Genomic DNA, 14,636 nt, shown 5'->3' with positions numbered 1-14,636 from the left:
TTTCTAGTGTATTACGCGTCAGGATGCAGCATCGCTAAGTTTCCAGAAGATGGCATAGTGATCACACAGACTTTCAAAGACCAAGGTAAGGAATGCTGCTTTGGTTGCTTTCCTTTTTTTTTTTTTTTTTTTTTTTTTTTTTTTTTTAAGTAACGGTTTTATTGCCTATAATTCACATTTGCTTTTTTAATTTTTAAAAATTTTTTTCACATTTACTCTTTTAAGGTGTACGATTCTGTGATAATCGGTGTATTCACAGAGTTGTGCAGCCATCACCGTTGTTTGTTTCCAGAACATTTTTATCACTCTGTATCTATTAGGAGTTTTGTTTTTTAAAAAAAACTTACTTTGTTGGGGCGCCTGGGTGGCTCAGTCGGTTGGACGTCCGACTTCGGCTCAGGTCATGATCTCGCAGTTCGTGGGTTCGAGCCCCACGTCAGGCTCTGTGCTGACGGCTCAGAGCCTGGATCCTGCTTCAAATTCTGTGTCTCCTCTTCTGTCTGCCCCTCCTGTGCTCAGGCTCTGTCTTGCTGTGTCTCTCAGTAATAAGGAAACATTAGAAAAAGTTAAAAAAAAAAAAACTTATTGTGATATAATTTGCATGGTACCTACTTTAGGCAAGACTCCTGGGTGGTGGCTCTGGGGGCTGCAGAGATAGAGAAGTTTGAATCTATGTGGATACTGATCACTGCAGACTAAATGAGATTTCCCTCAGGAGGGCAGGTGTTGAATATTTGCAGACTTTCTTTTGTTGGTATGTATGTATGTATGTATGTATTTATTTATTTATTTTTAATTTTTTTTTTTAACATTTATTTAGTTTTGAGACAGAGAGAGAGACAGAGCGTGAACGGGGGAGGGTCAGAGAGAGAGAGAGAGAGACACAGAATCTTAAACAGGCTCCAGGCTCTGAGCGGTCAGCACAGAGCCCAACGCGGGGCTCGAACTCACGGACCGCGAGATCGTGACCTGAGCCGAAGTCGGACGCTTAACCTACTGAGCCACCCAGGCGCCCCTTCTTTTTTATTTAAACTACCTTCGGAGTTGCTTGAAATTTTTGTTACTGTTTGTGAATTATTCTTCTGTGACTGCCAAGATCACTAAAATTTTAGGAAAACGTTGACTGCATTTTAAAGCTCTTAACTGTGTACAGAATATTAATTACACAGTCATCTCTTAAAATTCCCCTAAGAATTGGAAGAAAATAGGGGCGCGTGGCTGGCTCGGTCAGTAGAGAGTGGGACTCTTGATCTCTCGGGATTGTGAGTTGAAGCTCCTCCTTGGGTGTAGAGGTTACTTCAAAATAAAATCTTAAAAAAAAACCCAAAGAATTAGAAGGAAAGAAAGATATTCCCTCGCAGTTCTGGTTCTAGTGAAGTTTAATGTTTGCTGTAATTAGAAGTTAGGGAGTTGCATTCGTTGAAAATGACAAAGCAGAATTTCCTGCTTATCTATTTGCATTTCCAAGATAGAATCTACTTTTGTATTGCCTGGAGGGATTTTTTTTCCTTTTCATCGAGGCGAGGTCAGTCTGTGAGCAGATCTGTGTTTAAAAGGTTGCATTTTAACTGCAGGTACACAAATGATTCCGTCTTCCCCGTCACTGGCCGGGTTTACCACGGGTTAGTGGCCCCTTCTGAAGTCTGTCTCGGCCCGCTGGTGGTGTTTCTGGTGCGGGTGTCAGCAGCGGCCTCGTCATCAGCCTGTTGCTGCCTGGTTTTGAGGGGAGAGGAATCACAGTGGACGTGAGGGTGCCTACTTTATTGTGTTCTGTTAGTGAAAATAAAAACGAATTACCTTGAAGTCTTTTCTGAGGGTTTTTTTATATCCAGATGACCTTTTCGTTGAATAATCCTTTGGGTACAAAATAGGAATTTGACAATCTGGGTTATGCCGGGTCGAAAGGGACCCTTGTCGGAAACGAACCTGTGACCACGCGGCCTGTTTCGTCGGTTTTGCCGCTCTGTCTTTACCTCCAACAAAGAGAATCTGGTTTTCTCTTCCGCTCTGTTCCTGCCGGGATTATCCACAGAGAGCAGGAAATGCCGTGTCTTTATAGCCGCAGACGTTTCAGACGTCACCAACGCGGCAGGTGGCGAGATGAAGATGTACGGCGTCTCCAGTGCAGAGGAGGGCGTTTGCTGCAGGGCTCGACTCTCAGATCACGTGGGTCACCGGCATCTGCCGTCCGCGGCACTTAATGCGCCTGTGACTTCTTGATTCGTTAGACGCCGTAACCTGTGTCATCGGGTTGGGCAGAGGTCAGAGAGCTCTGCTGTTGGAACATCTGTAATTGTGACACAGATATGACAGGTGTCGTAAATCTGCGTTTAAAGCATACGGGCGGAGGATCTAAAACGTAGTGACGTTTGTCCTGACTTTGAGTAGTGAAACACAGAGCCGGGGACACGGAAGCAAATCCCCAGAGGTGTGTCTGTGCTGAGTGGCTGGCCACCCCTGTGAGTGTAGTCCCAGGACAGAGGCCTGGAGCATGGTCGGAAGGCACAGAAAGCCGCTCTTAGGATTGTAGGTACCCTATATTGCCGTTTCCAGGGAACACGTCAGGGGACCGCGTGGAGGTGAGTTTTGCTAAAACCCAAATTCGTGGCACTTAGGACGTTGTCCTTTGTAAAAGCTCGCACCGTCGTGACTGGATGGAGGAGTTTGCTGTGATTGTCGGTACTGCACGGGCTAAATGTCAAGTGGCAACTGGAAAATCATTCCTCAATGTTTTTTTGTGGTGCCGTTATTTCAGGATTGGAGGTCTTAAAGCAGGAAACAGCCGTGGTCGAAAACGTCCCCATTTTGGGACTTTATCAGATTCCAGCGGAGGGTGGAGGCCGGATTGTGCTGTACGGAGACTCCAACTGCTTGGATGACAGTCACCGACAGAAGGGTGAGGACTGATGTGTGGCCGAGAAGCAGGCTGGGATTCGTGACCGTGACATACCCCCCTTGTCCCTGAAGAGGCACCGGTAAGGTGCTGGCAAATAGAGGCCTGCCCGTGAGAGGCAGGTGGGCAGGTCCTGGGTACCCCTCCCTGAGGAAGCCCCAACAGACCGCATGCGCCGCCTTCCCCTCGAGCCGTCGTCACCAGGCGGGCGGGGGCCAGGGCCGTCGCATTCAGTGGAGTGGCTCTGTGCCTGACCCGCCCCAGCATCCCCCTCTGGCGTCTGCATGTCACAGGCACTGCCACACGGGGGGCCCTTCCCGGGCCGGACCCGCTCTTCCTGGAGGGCCGGCGCCTGGCTCCCCTCCCAGACTTGGGGATTTGGCTGTCGCGAGCCTTCATCAGTGGGGGTGTTTGGTATCCCCGTCGGGGGTGGGGGGCTCGCACAGGGGGACTGGTTCTTAGCAGCCCTGTTCTTTGTCAGCGTCTCTCTGTGCCGCCTCCGAATTCGGGGGTTTGAGTCTGAACGCAGTTTTTGTCTCATTTTGTAAAGGAGGAAATGGGGCGTGAAAAGTGGGGCGTCTTTGGCCTGGCGAGGCGGCAACAAAACCAGGTCCTGGAGAACGGGGCTGGGGAGGGGGTGGGAACCTCACGTTTGCGGATAGGGCAGGTAGGGGACGGCCTGAGCGGAGCAGAGAATGAAGGCCTGGGGCGTGAGCTGGGAGCCGTGTGTTCCTCTCTCTGGGTGAACTTGAGGTTCAATAAATTCCCAGCGTTTTGTGTAAATCCTTAGAACGTGGCTGGTCTTTTTAAAAAGGTTAAAGTCACAGTTGAAAGGAGATTGATGTTTTATTTCCATAGAGGTTTTCTTTTAAGACCGGAGATCTCCTGGTAAGAGTCTTTATTAAAATTTTAAGTGCCGGAGAGGGCTGTCGTGGTTCTAACACTCACGGTGGCAGTGCTCTGAGCACGTGGCCAGAGCGCCCTTGAGTGAGCCAAGTGCCCGCTGGTGTCGTGTGGCGGGGGCCCGTCCGGTCCCGCGTGGCGGCAGCGGCCGGGTGTGAAGACACGGCGGCACCCCTGTCTCCCGATGAGAGGACCCTCCGTGTGGGTGGCGGCCGGCGTCGAGACTCCCTGCGCGTCCCACAAAGCGGCTGACTGTCCCGTTGGCGTGTGTCGCGCGTGGGGCCCACCGGCCCAGATTACTAGACTCTGTACCTGACCTGTCACCTGCGGTGGCCTCGAACCCACCTCCCAGTGGAGTGCACGCTCTGGTCTCTGCTGTGCCCTCACAGTGCAGACAGGACAGCCACTGGGATTGGCAGGAGCTCTGGTGCCCCATTTCTTTTCTCGCTTGGACTCCTGTCTCTGAGCCGTTCTGTCACAGGGTCTGGCCGTCCCCGAGTGGGCTCCGTTCTGTCCTCATCGCCCAAAGCCGGGTGGCGCTCGGGCCGTCTGTCCGGCCCCGAGCCCGGTGGCAGTGACCCACCTGAGCCCTGGGCCGGGAGTGAAGCCCCCAGTCGGGTCCTGTCTGTCGTGCTGTGACCGGGGAGATTGTGCGCTTCTCAAGAATAGGCGATCCCCCGTCTCCCCTCACTCGGGGGGGGGGGGTGGGGGGGGGGCGGGGGGGGGGGGCTTTTATTTTCCCGTAGGACTTCCTTAGAAAACTCTGATCCCTAAACAGCGCGCCCGTTGCACCCACAGACTGCTTCTGGCTCCTGGATGCGCTCCTCCAGTACACGTCCTACGGGGTGACCCCTCCCAGCCTCAGCCATTCCGGGAACCGGCAGCGGCCTCCCAGCGGAGCCGGCTCGGTCACCCCAGAGAGGATGGAAGGTGAGTGAGCCCGTGGGCGCCGGGAACGGGGCCCGGTAGCGGTGCCACGGCTCCTCTCCGCCGTTCCCCCGGGAGCAGAGCACACGCTCACCCCAGGGCCCTCACACTGCCCAGCCCCACAGTCCTCGTTCCCCCTCACAGAGCCCTGGCTCCCGGGGGTCTCTGGGAAGAAGGGCCCACGTTCTGGGCGCTCACGGGTGCCGGGCACTGGGCCGGGCGGTCGTCACGCGGATGTCCTCACCAGGCCTCTCAGAACCCGTGAAAATAGAGCCCGTTCTTTCCAGTCCTGACCTGGAAACGCAGAAGTCACGGGTCGGGGAGGGGGGGTGAGCCGTGGCGGCCTCGCTCGTTCTGCATAGGGCAGGGCTGGCCCGAGTGCGCTCAGGTCCTCCCCGCCAGGACCGCAAAGAGGGTAGCGTGAGCCAGAGATCCGGTTCTGCGCCTTCTAGTGGCCACGCTGGAAAAGGAAAAAGAAGCAGGTGAAATTCATTTCAGTGAAATACGTTGGCCCGGTTCACCCGAGTGTTACTGCTTAAACATGTGACACTCGACCCGTGTCACTTGCTCAGTAGCCGCGTGTGGCTGCAGCACTGGATGGTGCAGATCTAAAAAATAGGAAATTTGAAAATGCAGTTTTTGCTTTTGCCTGAGAGTTAAATACTCCAAAAGAGGAAGACGGTCTTCGAGAAGTCTGTGTACAGGTTAGATTCCTCAGGTACAGCCTCGTGCCTGTGTCTGTGGTCAGTAAAGGTCGCCAGGCCCCTGCCCCGCGTACACTGTGGCCACCGTAAAGGGAGTGGCCGTCCTGCTCGCTCACTCTCGGTGATCACCCGTCCCCGGGGCACCGCTCAGCGCAGGCTCCCCCAGCCTGGCAGACAGGTTCACGGGCGCGTAGCGGGCCTGTCGGCAGGGGGGTCTTCCCCTTCGTGTCCTCCTGACGACCGTGGTTTTCTGTTGTGTTGACTCTGCCGCAGGGAACCACCTGCACCGGTACTCCAAGGTCCTCGAGGCCCGTCTGGGAGGCCCGGAGCCTCGGGCTCTACCGGCCTGTCCACACCTGTCATGGGCCAAGCCACAGCCTTTGAACGAGACCGCTCCCAGGTGAGTGCCTTGCTGTGCTTTTCCGCTCCTTCCGCGGGGTTTGTGATTCATGACTTTTTTTTTTTTTTACGAGGGAGAATGGAATTTTACTGACATCGTTATCAAGTAATCAGATCTTCCAGCTTGTCATGTTGTGATGATATTTAAGTTGGCGAGCCCCCGTGTCGACCTTTACAGCTGTGCTCTCTGGTGGCGTCCTGCCTAAAGAAGTGCTTTGGGTAATGAGCATTTTGTTAGATTTGGTTGATTCCCGCTTAAAAAGCTGAGGTCTGACAGTGCTGTCCCTTGAACAGAAGCTCCGGCTCCTCCGGCTCAGGGTTCAAAGTCGAGCGCTCCCTCTTTGTGACGCGGGTTCTGGAGCGCCGGCAGGTCCTTCTGTCGGCCCGAGGGGCCGAGGCTGCTCAGGGTAGGGGTGCAGCCTGGCCCGCGGCGTGCCTGTGCCCTCACCCCCGCGCCCGGTGTGGTCCCCGAGGGAACGACTCCCGCCGCGACAGGGTCCTCGCCGCACCTGCGGACGTGGTGTCCGGACTTGGCGAAGCTGCCCGGTGCTTCGTGACAGTAGCTCCGTCCGCCTCTTCGTCCGCCTCCTTGCCATCCTGAAGCTGCAGCTGGAGTTACCCCTGCCGTTCCTCTCCGGGCACGACAGCCAGCTCAGCGCGCCGGTTCCCGTGTTTTCTCCCCGACTCCTCCTCCCTGTTTGCGGCAGGGAGGATGCGGGCTTGTGCGGACGTGGGGTCGTGGCGCAGTGAAGCGGGGGCCCGGGTCCCGGGGCAGCTTGGGGGACAGACCTCCTACGAGTCTCCTTCGAGAGATCGCCCCCGCCCCCAACCCCGCAGGCAGCACGCCTCATGCGCCCGGCCGCTCAGGCACCCTCGCCGGGCTGTCCGCCGAGCTTGGATCTCGGCGGGCACGGGCATGGGGGTGGCCGGGGACGGAGGGCCACCGTCTGCTGCGAGCCACCAAGAGGAGGCTGTCCGCACGTCCTCGCAGAGCACGGGGCGCACTGCTCGGCTAGAACATGCTCGGCAGAGGAGCGCGGGGCCGGAGAGTCCTCCTGTCTTCGTCGGCTGCTTCTTCCCGGAGCTGCTTGTGGAGTGTTTTTCCATTCCAGTTAACATCCCATCATTTAATCGTCTCTGATGAGATTCCATTTTTCCGTCCCACTTATTCATAACCTCCCACGATCCTAGCGTCCGGACCAGACTCCGGTTCCGGCTGCGGTCAGCAGTTCCCACCGGGGACAGTGTTGGCCCAAGTTCCCACAGCCCGTTTTTTTTCCCCACGCTGCTGTTGGGGACTCAGAAACAGATAAGGCCTCGCTTGGTCTGGATGTGCGTCCGCGTCCGTAATCTGTGAGACGCCAGCCGGCTGTCGGGAGGCGTGCGGCGCCTGGGCGCTGCCAGCCCCGCCGGGGATGGTTCTTAACACGCCCGCTCGGCGCAGCCTCGTCTCACACTTCGCGTCCCGTTGAAAATCATTCTCGGTCCCCAGAGACCTAACTCTGGGTCTCGATCGTGAAGCGAAGAGACGTGAGACCGTGTCGGGCGGCTCCACGCAGCCCTTGAGAGGCCTGGTGTCCGTCAGACCCGTGCCGAGTGCGCGTTTCCGTCCGTCTCCGACGTGAAGACCCATCTCTCGGTGTCTTTGCTGGACGTCCGGTGTCCGTCCTTAGAGTGGCGCAGCCGAGAGGAGCCGTGGGCAGGGTGACCCCTCCCTCCTTCCGTCAGAGCGTCACCAGCTGCTCAGGCGACGGTGCGGCACAGCCCGCCGTCTGCACGGTGGTTCAGCGCGGAGGTGCCGTCACCGGATAATTAAGCTCCGGAGCTGGATGTCACTGTCGGGAGGACCGCACACATCCAGCCGCAGGTCGCAAAGCTTCCGTGGCGCCGATCCCATAACGGCGTTGTGAGTTTCATTTTTGGACTGATGAGACCTGAAACGTACGGTCAGATCCTGGGAGGCCGAACAGACCGTGGTGCTCGCTGGCGTCCCGCCAGTGGGTGGTGCCGAGGAAGCCCCTGCCCAGACCCGCCTCGCCCCGTGCCCCTTCACCCCCCACCCCCGCTGCCCAGAGAGCCGGGCGTCTTTGCTTCCACTTGGCCGAAGTGAGAGACCGGCCTTTTCCAGGAGAGGGAGAAGCAGAAGAACGGGGAGTTCGTAGCCTGCAGACACCCTTTATCCCTTCCCCCGAGCTGGCCAGAGCGGCCTTCGGACGGCCTGTTGGCGCCGACCCCTCTCTTCTCCGGGTGTGGTCCCGCCGGCGCCGGCCCGCCTCGGGGTCAGGAGCCGGAGTAGCAGCGCTGCCGCCACTGCGAGCCCCGCACGGGGACAGAGCACGCGTGTTTCCTTCCTTCACGCCCGGCCCGGCGGCCCGCCTCTCCCGCCCGCTCGGCTGCCGGGCGGTGTTACTGTCGCGGTGGCCGTGAGGTGAGGGCAGAGGCGGGGTCTGGCTCCCGGCGTCCCTCAGGGGGCAGGCTCCCCCGCAGACACCTGCACGCGCCTTCGGCCGCCCGGGTCCCCGAGCCCCGGCTCCGGCTCCCGTCCTCAGGCCCCTTCCAGAGGCCGGCGCGCGCTTTCCTCTCCCGCCGCTCGGGGACGTGGCCGCTAAGCAGAAACGGGCTCTTGGGGGCCCGTTAGGAACCCAGTGGGACTGAGCCCCGCTCTGAGTGCTAACAGCTCGTGTACACGGAGGTGGTTCTGACATTTATGTCTTGGGACCCGGAAGCTGTCCCCGGTGCGCCACGCAGCTGGACCTGGGTGTCGATGGGACGTCGCTTCGCCTTTCTCTTTAAACTGGTTGTTATTTCTCAGGCATTGACTGAGCTTCGTAGGCCAGTGCAGCCGCTTATATTTATCTTGTTTTAATCCATTTCCCTGAAGTAATCTTTGGAAACATCAGAAGCTGCTCTCCATCGACCTGGACAAAGTGGTATTACCCAACTTTCGATCGAACCGCCCTCAAGTGAGACCCTTGTCCCCCGGAGAGAGCAGTGCCTGGGACATTCCTGGAGGTCAGTTCTTTGGGGCTTCCTTGTGCTAGAGCCTGTTCTGGTTTGTTTCGGTACCCCCCCATCCCCCACCAGGTGGGTCAGAAGCAAGCCTGAAAGATGAACTAACACGCCATGATCCCTTCAGAACTTTCTGCCTGCATTTTCAATATGAATTTCTTTCATGGTAGCCACGTGTTACGCTTAAACTTTTTGCAGTAGGGTAATTTGCATACTCTCTTTAAAGTTTTGCAAACAAGGGTGTATTGTGTGTCCCAGGGAACGCCTGCCATCTGCTGGTCTTGGTCCCAGCCAGTGGCTGAGCCACCCTGGTTCCTAAACCCTTACTTAGCCCAGAGGTCTCCACGGATTGTCTGGTCTGGCCCACCTGGGATGGGGCTTTACTAGGCTGGGATCCTCCATTAAAAGTGGCTTTGTGTCCCTCAGTTGCTCTGACGTGGTCCCCTCGTTCCACATGACATGGAACGTCCCCTACAGGCAATGGCTTAGGGACCGGTTTTCCCTTACCCGGTCCTTCCAGCATGGCGTGGGCAGAGTTTCTCTGGGGATCCCTGTGCTCTCCCCAGAGGTCACAGCTTCCCAGGGCCTACTGCTTCTGGGAATTGGCACCATGGCCCCTGTGCTCCAACCCTGGGAACTTTGTGTGGTGACGCCGAGCTCCTGAGGGCCTTGCCTGGAGTCAAGGGGTGCACTGATGATGGTCCGTTCTGGAACCCCGGCATCGCCCGGTTACAGAGTCATACCGACAAACCGGGGATCCTCCGGTGGCCGCTCTTGTTTTCTAACCTTGTGTCCCACGTGTGGGAGATTTTCCCAGGGGTCGGGGACTCGGCCAGCCGTCCTGCTCCCTGCCTGGCCTCCCCGCTCGCCCTCCCTCTCAGCTGCTCCGACCCCCGCACCTCCTCTCCTCCCCGGCACCCACACTTGTCCGTCTGCCGGCGCACTTAGGGGAACAGAGCAGCTCCGCGCACCCTCACCGTGGGTCGTGTGTGGTGGGAGGAAGGCCAGTCACGGTGGGCGTGGGGAGGGGAAGGAGCAAAGACCTCGGCCCCCAAAGCTGCTCATCTGGGAACCTGAGGTCACTTCTCCTGAGGTTCGAAAATGACGTTTGCCCCACGGGCCCGGTTAGCGCAGTCAGCGTTTCGTTTCTGACGCGTCTGCCTGAGACCGAGCCCGTGGCCGTGGCCGTGGCCGTGCGGCTCGGGCGCTGCTGACACTCCCCCTGTGCTCTTGCAGGGATCATGCCCGGCCGCTACAACCAGGAGGTGGGCCAGACCATTCCCGTCTTCGCCTTCCTGGGAGCCATGGTGGTCCTGGCCTTCTTTGTGGTGCAAATCAACAAAGCCAAGAGCAGGCCGAAGCGCAGGAAGCCCCGGGTGAAGCGCCCCCAGCTCATGCAGCAGGCGCACCCGCCAAAGACCCCTTCGGTGTGACGTCACACCCGCCGACCGTGACAGCCAAAGAGCGCCTTCGAGGACGGCCGCGACGGGCGGGCGGGCTCGCTGTCCCCAGGGGCTGATCCTGTGTCCAGCTGCGGCATCCGTGGGTCTGTCCTCAGTGGGCCACCCTCGTGCAGGTGCGTGTCGCGGTGGCCGGGGCCCTGCACGAGGGGCTTGCGGCCCCGCCTCCGGGGAGGCCTCACGCGGTCGCCGCGCACCGAGAGGGAGGCCACGTTTACACAGGTGAAGGCTGCAGCCAAGCGGAACTGTGTTCGTCCAAGGGCGTTTTCTATATTTATTGTTGGGAAAAGTCACTTTAAAGGCTCGCGCTGTTTGGAAACAAAGCTATTTTTTTTGTCCGTGGAATGCGGTTTTTTTACTGTCGCATCATGAGGAATAACACAGATTCCGTGATCTCCTTTTCGATGGAAGGACAGACTGAGATTGGAAGGAAACTCGCACAAATCTGTGAAACACAGACCTTGGCTTTATTTTTATAAGTACCGATTGCCATCCTGTTTTGTAAGTTGGGGTCTCGATTTCACCATTGTCGGTGAAGAAAATTTTCAATAAATACGCATTACCTATATGAAGCTAAGTAGAAGGGTGTAGAAGACTCTTTTTCCGCCCACCCCGTTTCTCTGCAGACAGCCTGGAACGTGTCCGGGTCACCCTGCAGGGGCTGGGGTTTTTGTCGTCCACGTTCGTTTTAAGGTATGACTCACGTGCTACACCATCCTCCAAAGCATCCGATTCGGTGGCTTTCAGTGTATTCGCAAGGTTGTGTAACCGTCAGCCCTGGGATTCCAGGACATTTTCATCACCCCCAAAGGAAACTGTTGTCATTAGCAAATCAGCCTCTTTTCCTTCCCTCCCGGCCCGTGGCAGCCCCTCACGTGCTGCCTGTCCTGAACATTTCCCACACGTGGGGTCACGCGACACCAGGCCTTGTGCTGCCCCTTAGCGTATTTTCAAGACACGCCCGTGTGAGAACATGTCCAGGGTGTGGTGGCGTTTCTGGGCCCATGCACCGGCCCACTGTGCGGACGGACCCCTGTCGTGTGTGTGCCTCGGGGGTGGACGCGGGAGCTGCCCCGCTGTGTGGCTCTTAGGAGCCCCGGTGCTAAGGGTACTCGGGTACGGGCTTCTGTGTGGACGCCGGTTTTCAGCTCTGCCGGGTGTGGTCCCCGGGAGCGAGGGGCTCGCCGCGCCCTGTGTCGCTTTCGTCAGACTTTCTGGTCCGAAGCGAGCACACCATTTGATATCCCCAGCAGCTGGGCACGAGGCTCGGGTTCCCCGCGTCCTCGCCCTCCCTCGGCCATCTGAGCGCAGCAGCCAGCTTCCGTGTCGGGTGGTGTCTGTGCTGGGGTTTGGATTTGCGTTTTCCTGAAGCTGAACGATGTCGAACGTCTTTGCGTGTGCTTACGGCCGTCTGCGTGTCTTTAGAGAAGTGTCTGTTCTCTAAAGCCAGTTTCAGCTGGCTTTTCTTTATCATAGACCCGTAGGAGCGCCTCGTGGGTTCTGGGTCCGGGTCCTCCTCGGTGTGTGGCTGGCGCATCTGTCATTCTGTTGCTTGTCTTTCCATTTGCCTGGTTGGCTCCTTTTTGAAGCATGGAAGTTTCTAACTGTGATGGAGGCCGTTTTACCCGCCAGGTGCCGTTTGTAGGAACCCAGAGCCTAATCCAAGGGAGCCTGCTGATTTTAACCCTTGCCTGTCCGGTCTGTTTTCTGGGTGCCAGCCGGCTGACCTCGGCCTTCAGGTCACAGGTGAGGATGCGCTGACCTGAGGGGTAGAGGCTGTGTGGCATCAGAGTGCCGAGGAGGTCCTGGGAAGAATAAGGCCCAGGCCGAGGGCTGAGGGAGGAGTCACTAAGGCCCAGTGCTCCCTGTGACGGGCCATCCTTGGAGGTCACATTGGTGACCTTGCAGTTCTTAACTGCACTTTGTGGCTATTGCCTCAAGACTGGAGGCGTTGCTTAGGGCCCCACCAAGCTCTCTCTGCCCCAAACAGCCCCCAGGGCGGGAGCATTTCGCACAGGGCAGCCTGTGTCCTCAGGTGAGCAGTGACCGGAGGGTAGCGTCGGCCTATCAGAACAAGGGGCTTGTGCATGGTCTGTCATGGGGCCTCTGGTCCCCCGCCCGTCCTCCACAGGCAGGGACGGCTCCCCGCCTGCTCCTTCGCACCATGAGGGCTGGCCCGTGGCCCGTCTTCATCCCGCAGGCCTCTGCGACAACAGGTCCTCCGAATGAGGACGTGGCCTCGGCGTGAGACAGCAGGCTGCGGGAGCTGGGACTGGCTGGGGCACCCAGGCCTTGTCTCAGGGACAGCACACCTTCAGATTATTCCAGGGAAGCCTTAAATCTGGAGTATGTTGGCAAATGATTGAATTAGAGAAATTTTTTGTGACTTAGGCCGTCCCTCCATCTCTGTTGCAAAGTTCTCCTAACAGCAAGGGCAACGTGGTTGTGGAATGAAGTTCTAGGCCCCAGAGCGGTGAGCTGGGACAGTTAATCTCCACGCTGGTTGAAGGCCTTGGGTGCACCTGTCTCTGGCGACTTGGAGGTCTCATCCCTGAAAGATGGAACTTGGATCTGGCAGCGTCTCCTGTTCGCGCCAGGATCCCTCACCTGGCCTTCGAGGTCGGCATTCGCATGTGTCCCTGGCCTTCGGGGCTGGCTCTCCCGTTTAGACGGGGTGGACCTTGCCAGCCCAGCATCGAGCACTCTCACGGCCGTCTCAGGGCGCACGCGTGTGCGGTTTAGGTTTGGGCGCGGGGTCGTGTAGGTGGGGCAGGACAGGAGGAGGACAGAGATCGGACAGGCGTGAACACAGACCGCACACTGAGACCAAGTCACAAACAGAAGAGTCGTTAGCACACGAGGCTTCTTAGGGACCAGCTCCACGCAGGGAACCCGCCTGGGGTCTGACGTGGCAAAGTGAAGCTCAGCAGTGACCACGTGAAGACCGTGGCGGGTCTTCAGATACAGGGTGGCTTCGTAGCATCCTGAAGTTCTGGGCGCGGATGGGGGTGCCCAGGAACTGGCAGCTGTTCGTGATCTGCCTGTCCAAAGTGCTGCGATAGAGGTGTAACGGAGAAGGAAGGAAGGTGGGTCCTTGCCGGTCTGCTAGCCAGAGGCGTGGCGTCGGGAGCCGTGTGCCAGGCTCGCTGTGCGTTCGTTTTTCCTCTCCAGGCACAGCTGGGGGCTCGGCGGCGCGGGTCCCACCTCACAGAGGCAGTGGCAGCCGGAGAGGGGCTCCGTGCCTTGCCCAGAAGCACACCATTGATGCATCAGGATCAGAACTAAGCCCGAGCGCCTCCCGTCAGGGACAGCGACACACGGGGAGCATGACGAGACGCAGAAGCATTGGACGGAATCGGCGGGGGGGGGGACGGCAGGGGACGAAGCAGAGTGGGGGCTGAGCTGAGAGAGAGTTCTTCATGGGGGAGCACTTACCCAGAAAGGGACTGAACCTCTGGAGAAAACCGGTTGACGGGGGCCCGGAAAACAGGCCCTCCCCTAGAAGGGGCCTCAACAGGCACTTGCCCTGGGGATGGCCGGGTCCACCCGGAGGCACGTCCTGGAGAGGATGTCCCCACCTGGCGCGGGTGTTGAGCTGCAGCCCTGGCCGTAGCCCCAGGCCGCGTGGAGTCCAGCTCCGGCCCGGCCACTCCCCGCTGTGGGCCCTCTCCTCACCGAGTGGCACTCAGGCGTGTCAGGCGTGGTCGGCGACAGACCATCCCGTGGTGACAGACGTGCGTGATGGCTGTGGGCCCGAGCTGGGCCGCCTCCCTGCTTGTAGGGGACCCTTCGTTGCCCTGGCGTGAGCTCTCCTTGTCCCAGAGAACACCTACACCTTTAAAACAACAAAGACGAGCAGTCGGCTCACCACGACCACAGATACACCTGGGATTCCTGGGGGCCCTGGGGGCCCTGAGAGGCAGGTTCATCCCTAACCGTGTGAGCTCTCGGGAGCCAGTCAGGGGCCCTGTCTGCATGAACCCTGAAGGCGCCGTGTGACAGGAGCGGAAATGGGGACAGCTGGGTGCCCCCGCGCCACCCTCAGCCCCACCTGTGTGAGGGACGCGAGGGTCTGAGGTCTTGCACCTGCCCGTAACCGTCCAGTGCTCCCCCAGGAGGAGGCCCCGTGCACGATGGCCCCGAGGGCACCTGCCCCGGCCACGTGTGCACTCCCTGTGTCTGCTGGGTGCTCACCGCCCGCCTGGCATCGGCCTGTGTCTTTTTTTTCTTTTTTTTTTTTTTTAAGTTTATTTATTGTCGAGAAAGCGCGCACTAGTGGGAGAAAGGCAGAGAGAGAGGAGACACAACCCAAAGCAGGCTGTAGGCTCTGAGCTGACAGCA

The 14,636-nt window shown here is 58.4% G+C and overlaps 1 protein-coding gene across 1 annotated transcript in view; it reads left to right on the top strand.

Moving 5' to 3' along the window:
- Positions 1-10,872, top strand: part of MBTPS1 (membrane bound transcription factor peptidase, site 1) — a 52,368-nt gene extending 41,496 nt beyond the window's left edge. Inside the window, exons 18-23 of the mRNA XM_042968384.1 lie at positions 8-85; positions 2,756-2,896; positions 4,595-4,726; positions 5,701-5,827; positions 8,708-8,838; positions 10,072-10,872. Coding sequence (XP_042824318.1) covers positions 8-85; positions 2,756-2,896; positions 4,595-4,726; positions 5,701-5,827; positions 8,708-8,838; positions 10,072-10,268 — 806 coding nt within the window. The 3' untranslated portion in view covers positions 10,269-10,872. The remainder of the gene's footprint in view (positions 1-7; positions 86-2,755; positions 2,897-4,594; positions 4,727-5,700; positions 5,828-8,707; positions 8,839-10,071) is intronic.
- Positions 10,873-14,636: the final 3,764 nt, after the last annotated feature.

This window comes from Panthera tigris, chromosome E2 (genome assembly GCF_018350195.1).
Source record: "Panthera tigris isolate Pti1 chromosome E2, P.tigris_Pti1_mat1.1, whole genome shotgun sequence".
Taxonomy (NCBI): domain Eukaryota; kingdom Metazoa; phylum Chordata; class Mammalia; order Carnivora; family Felidae; genus Panthera; species Panthera tigris.
Note: the sequence above shows the minus strand (reverse complement) of the source record. Positions and strands in the feature narration are given on the sequence as shown.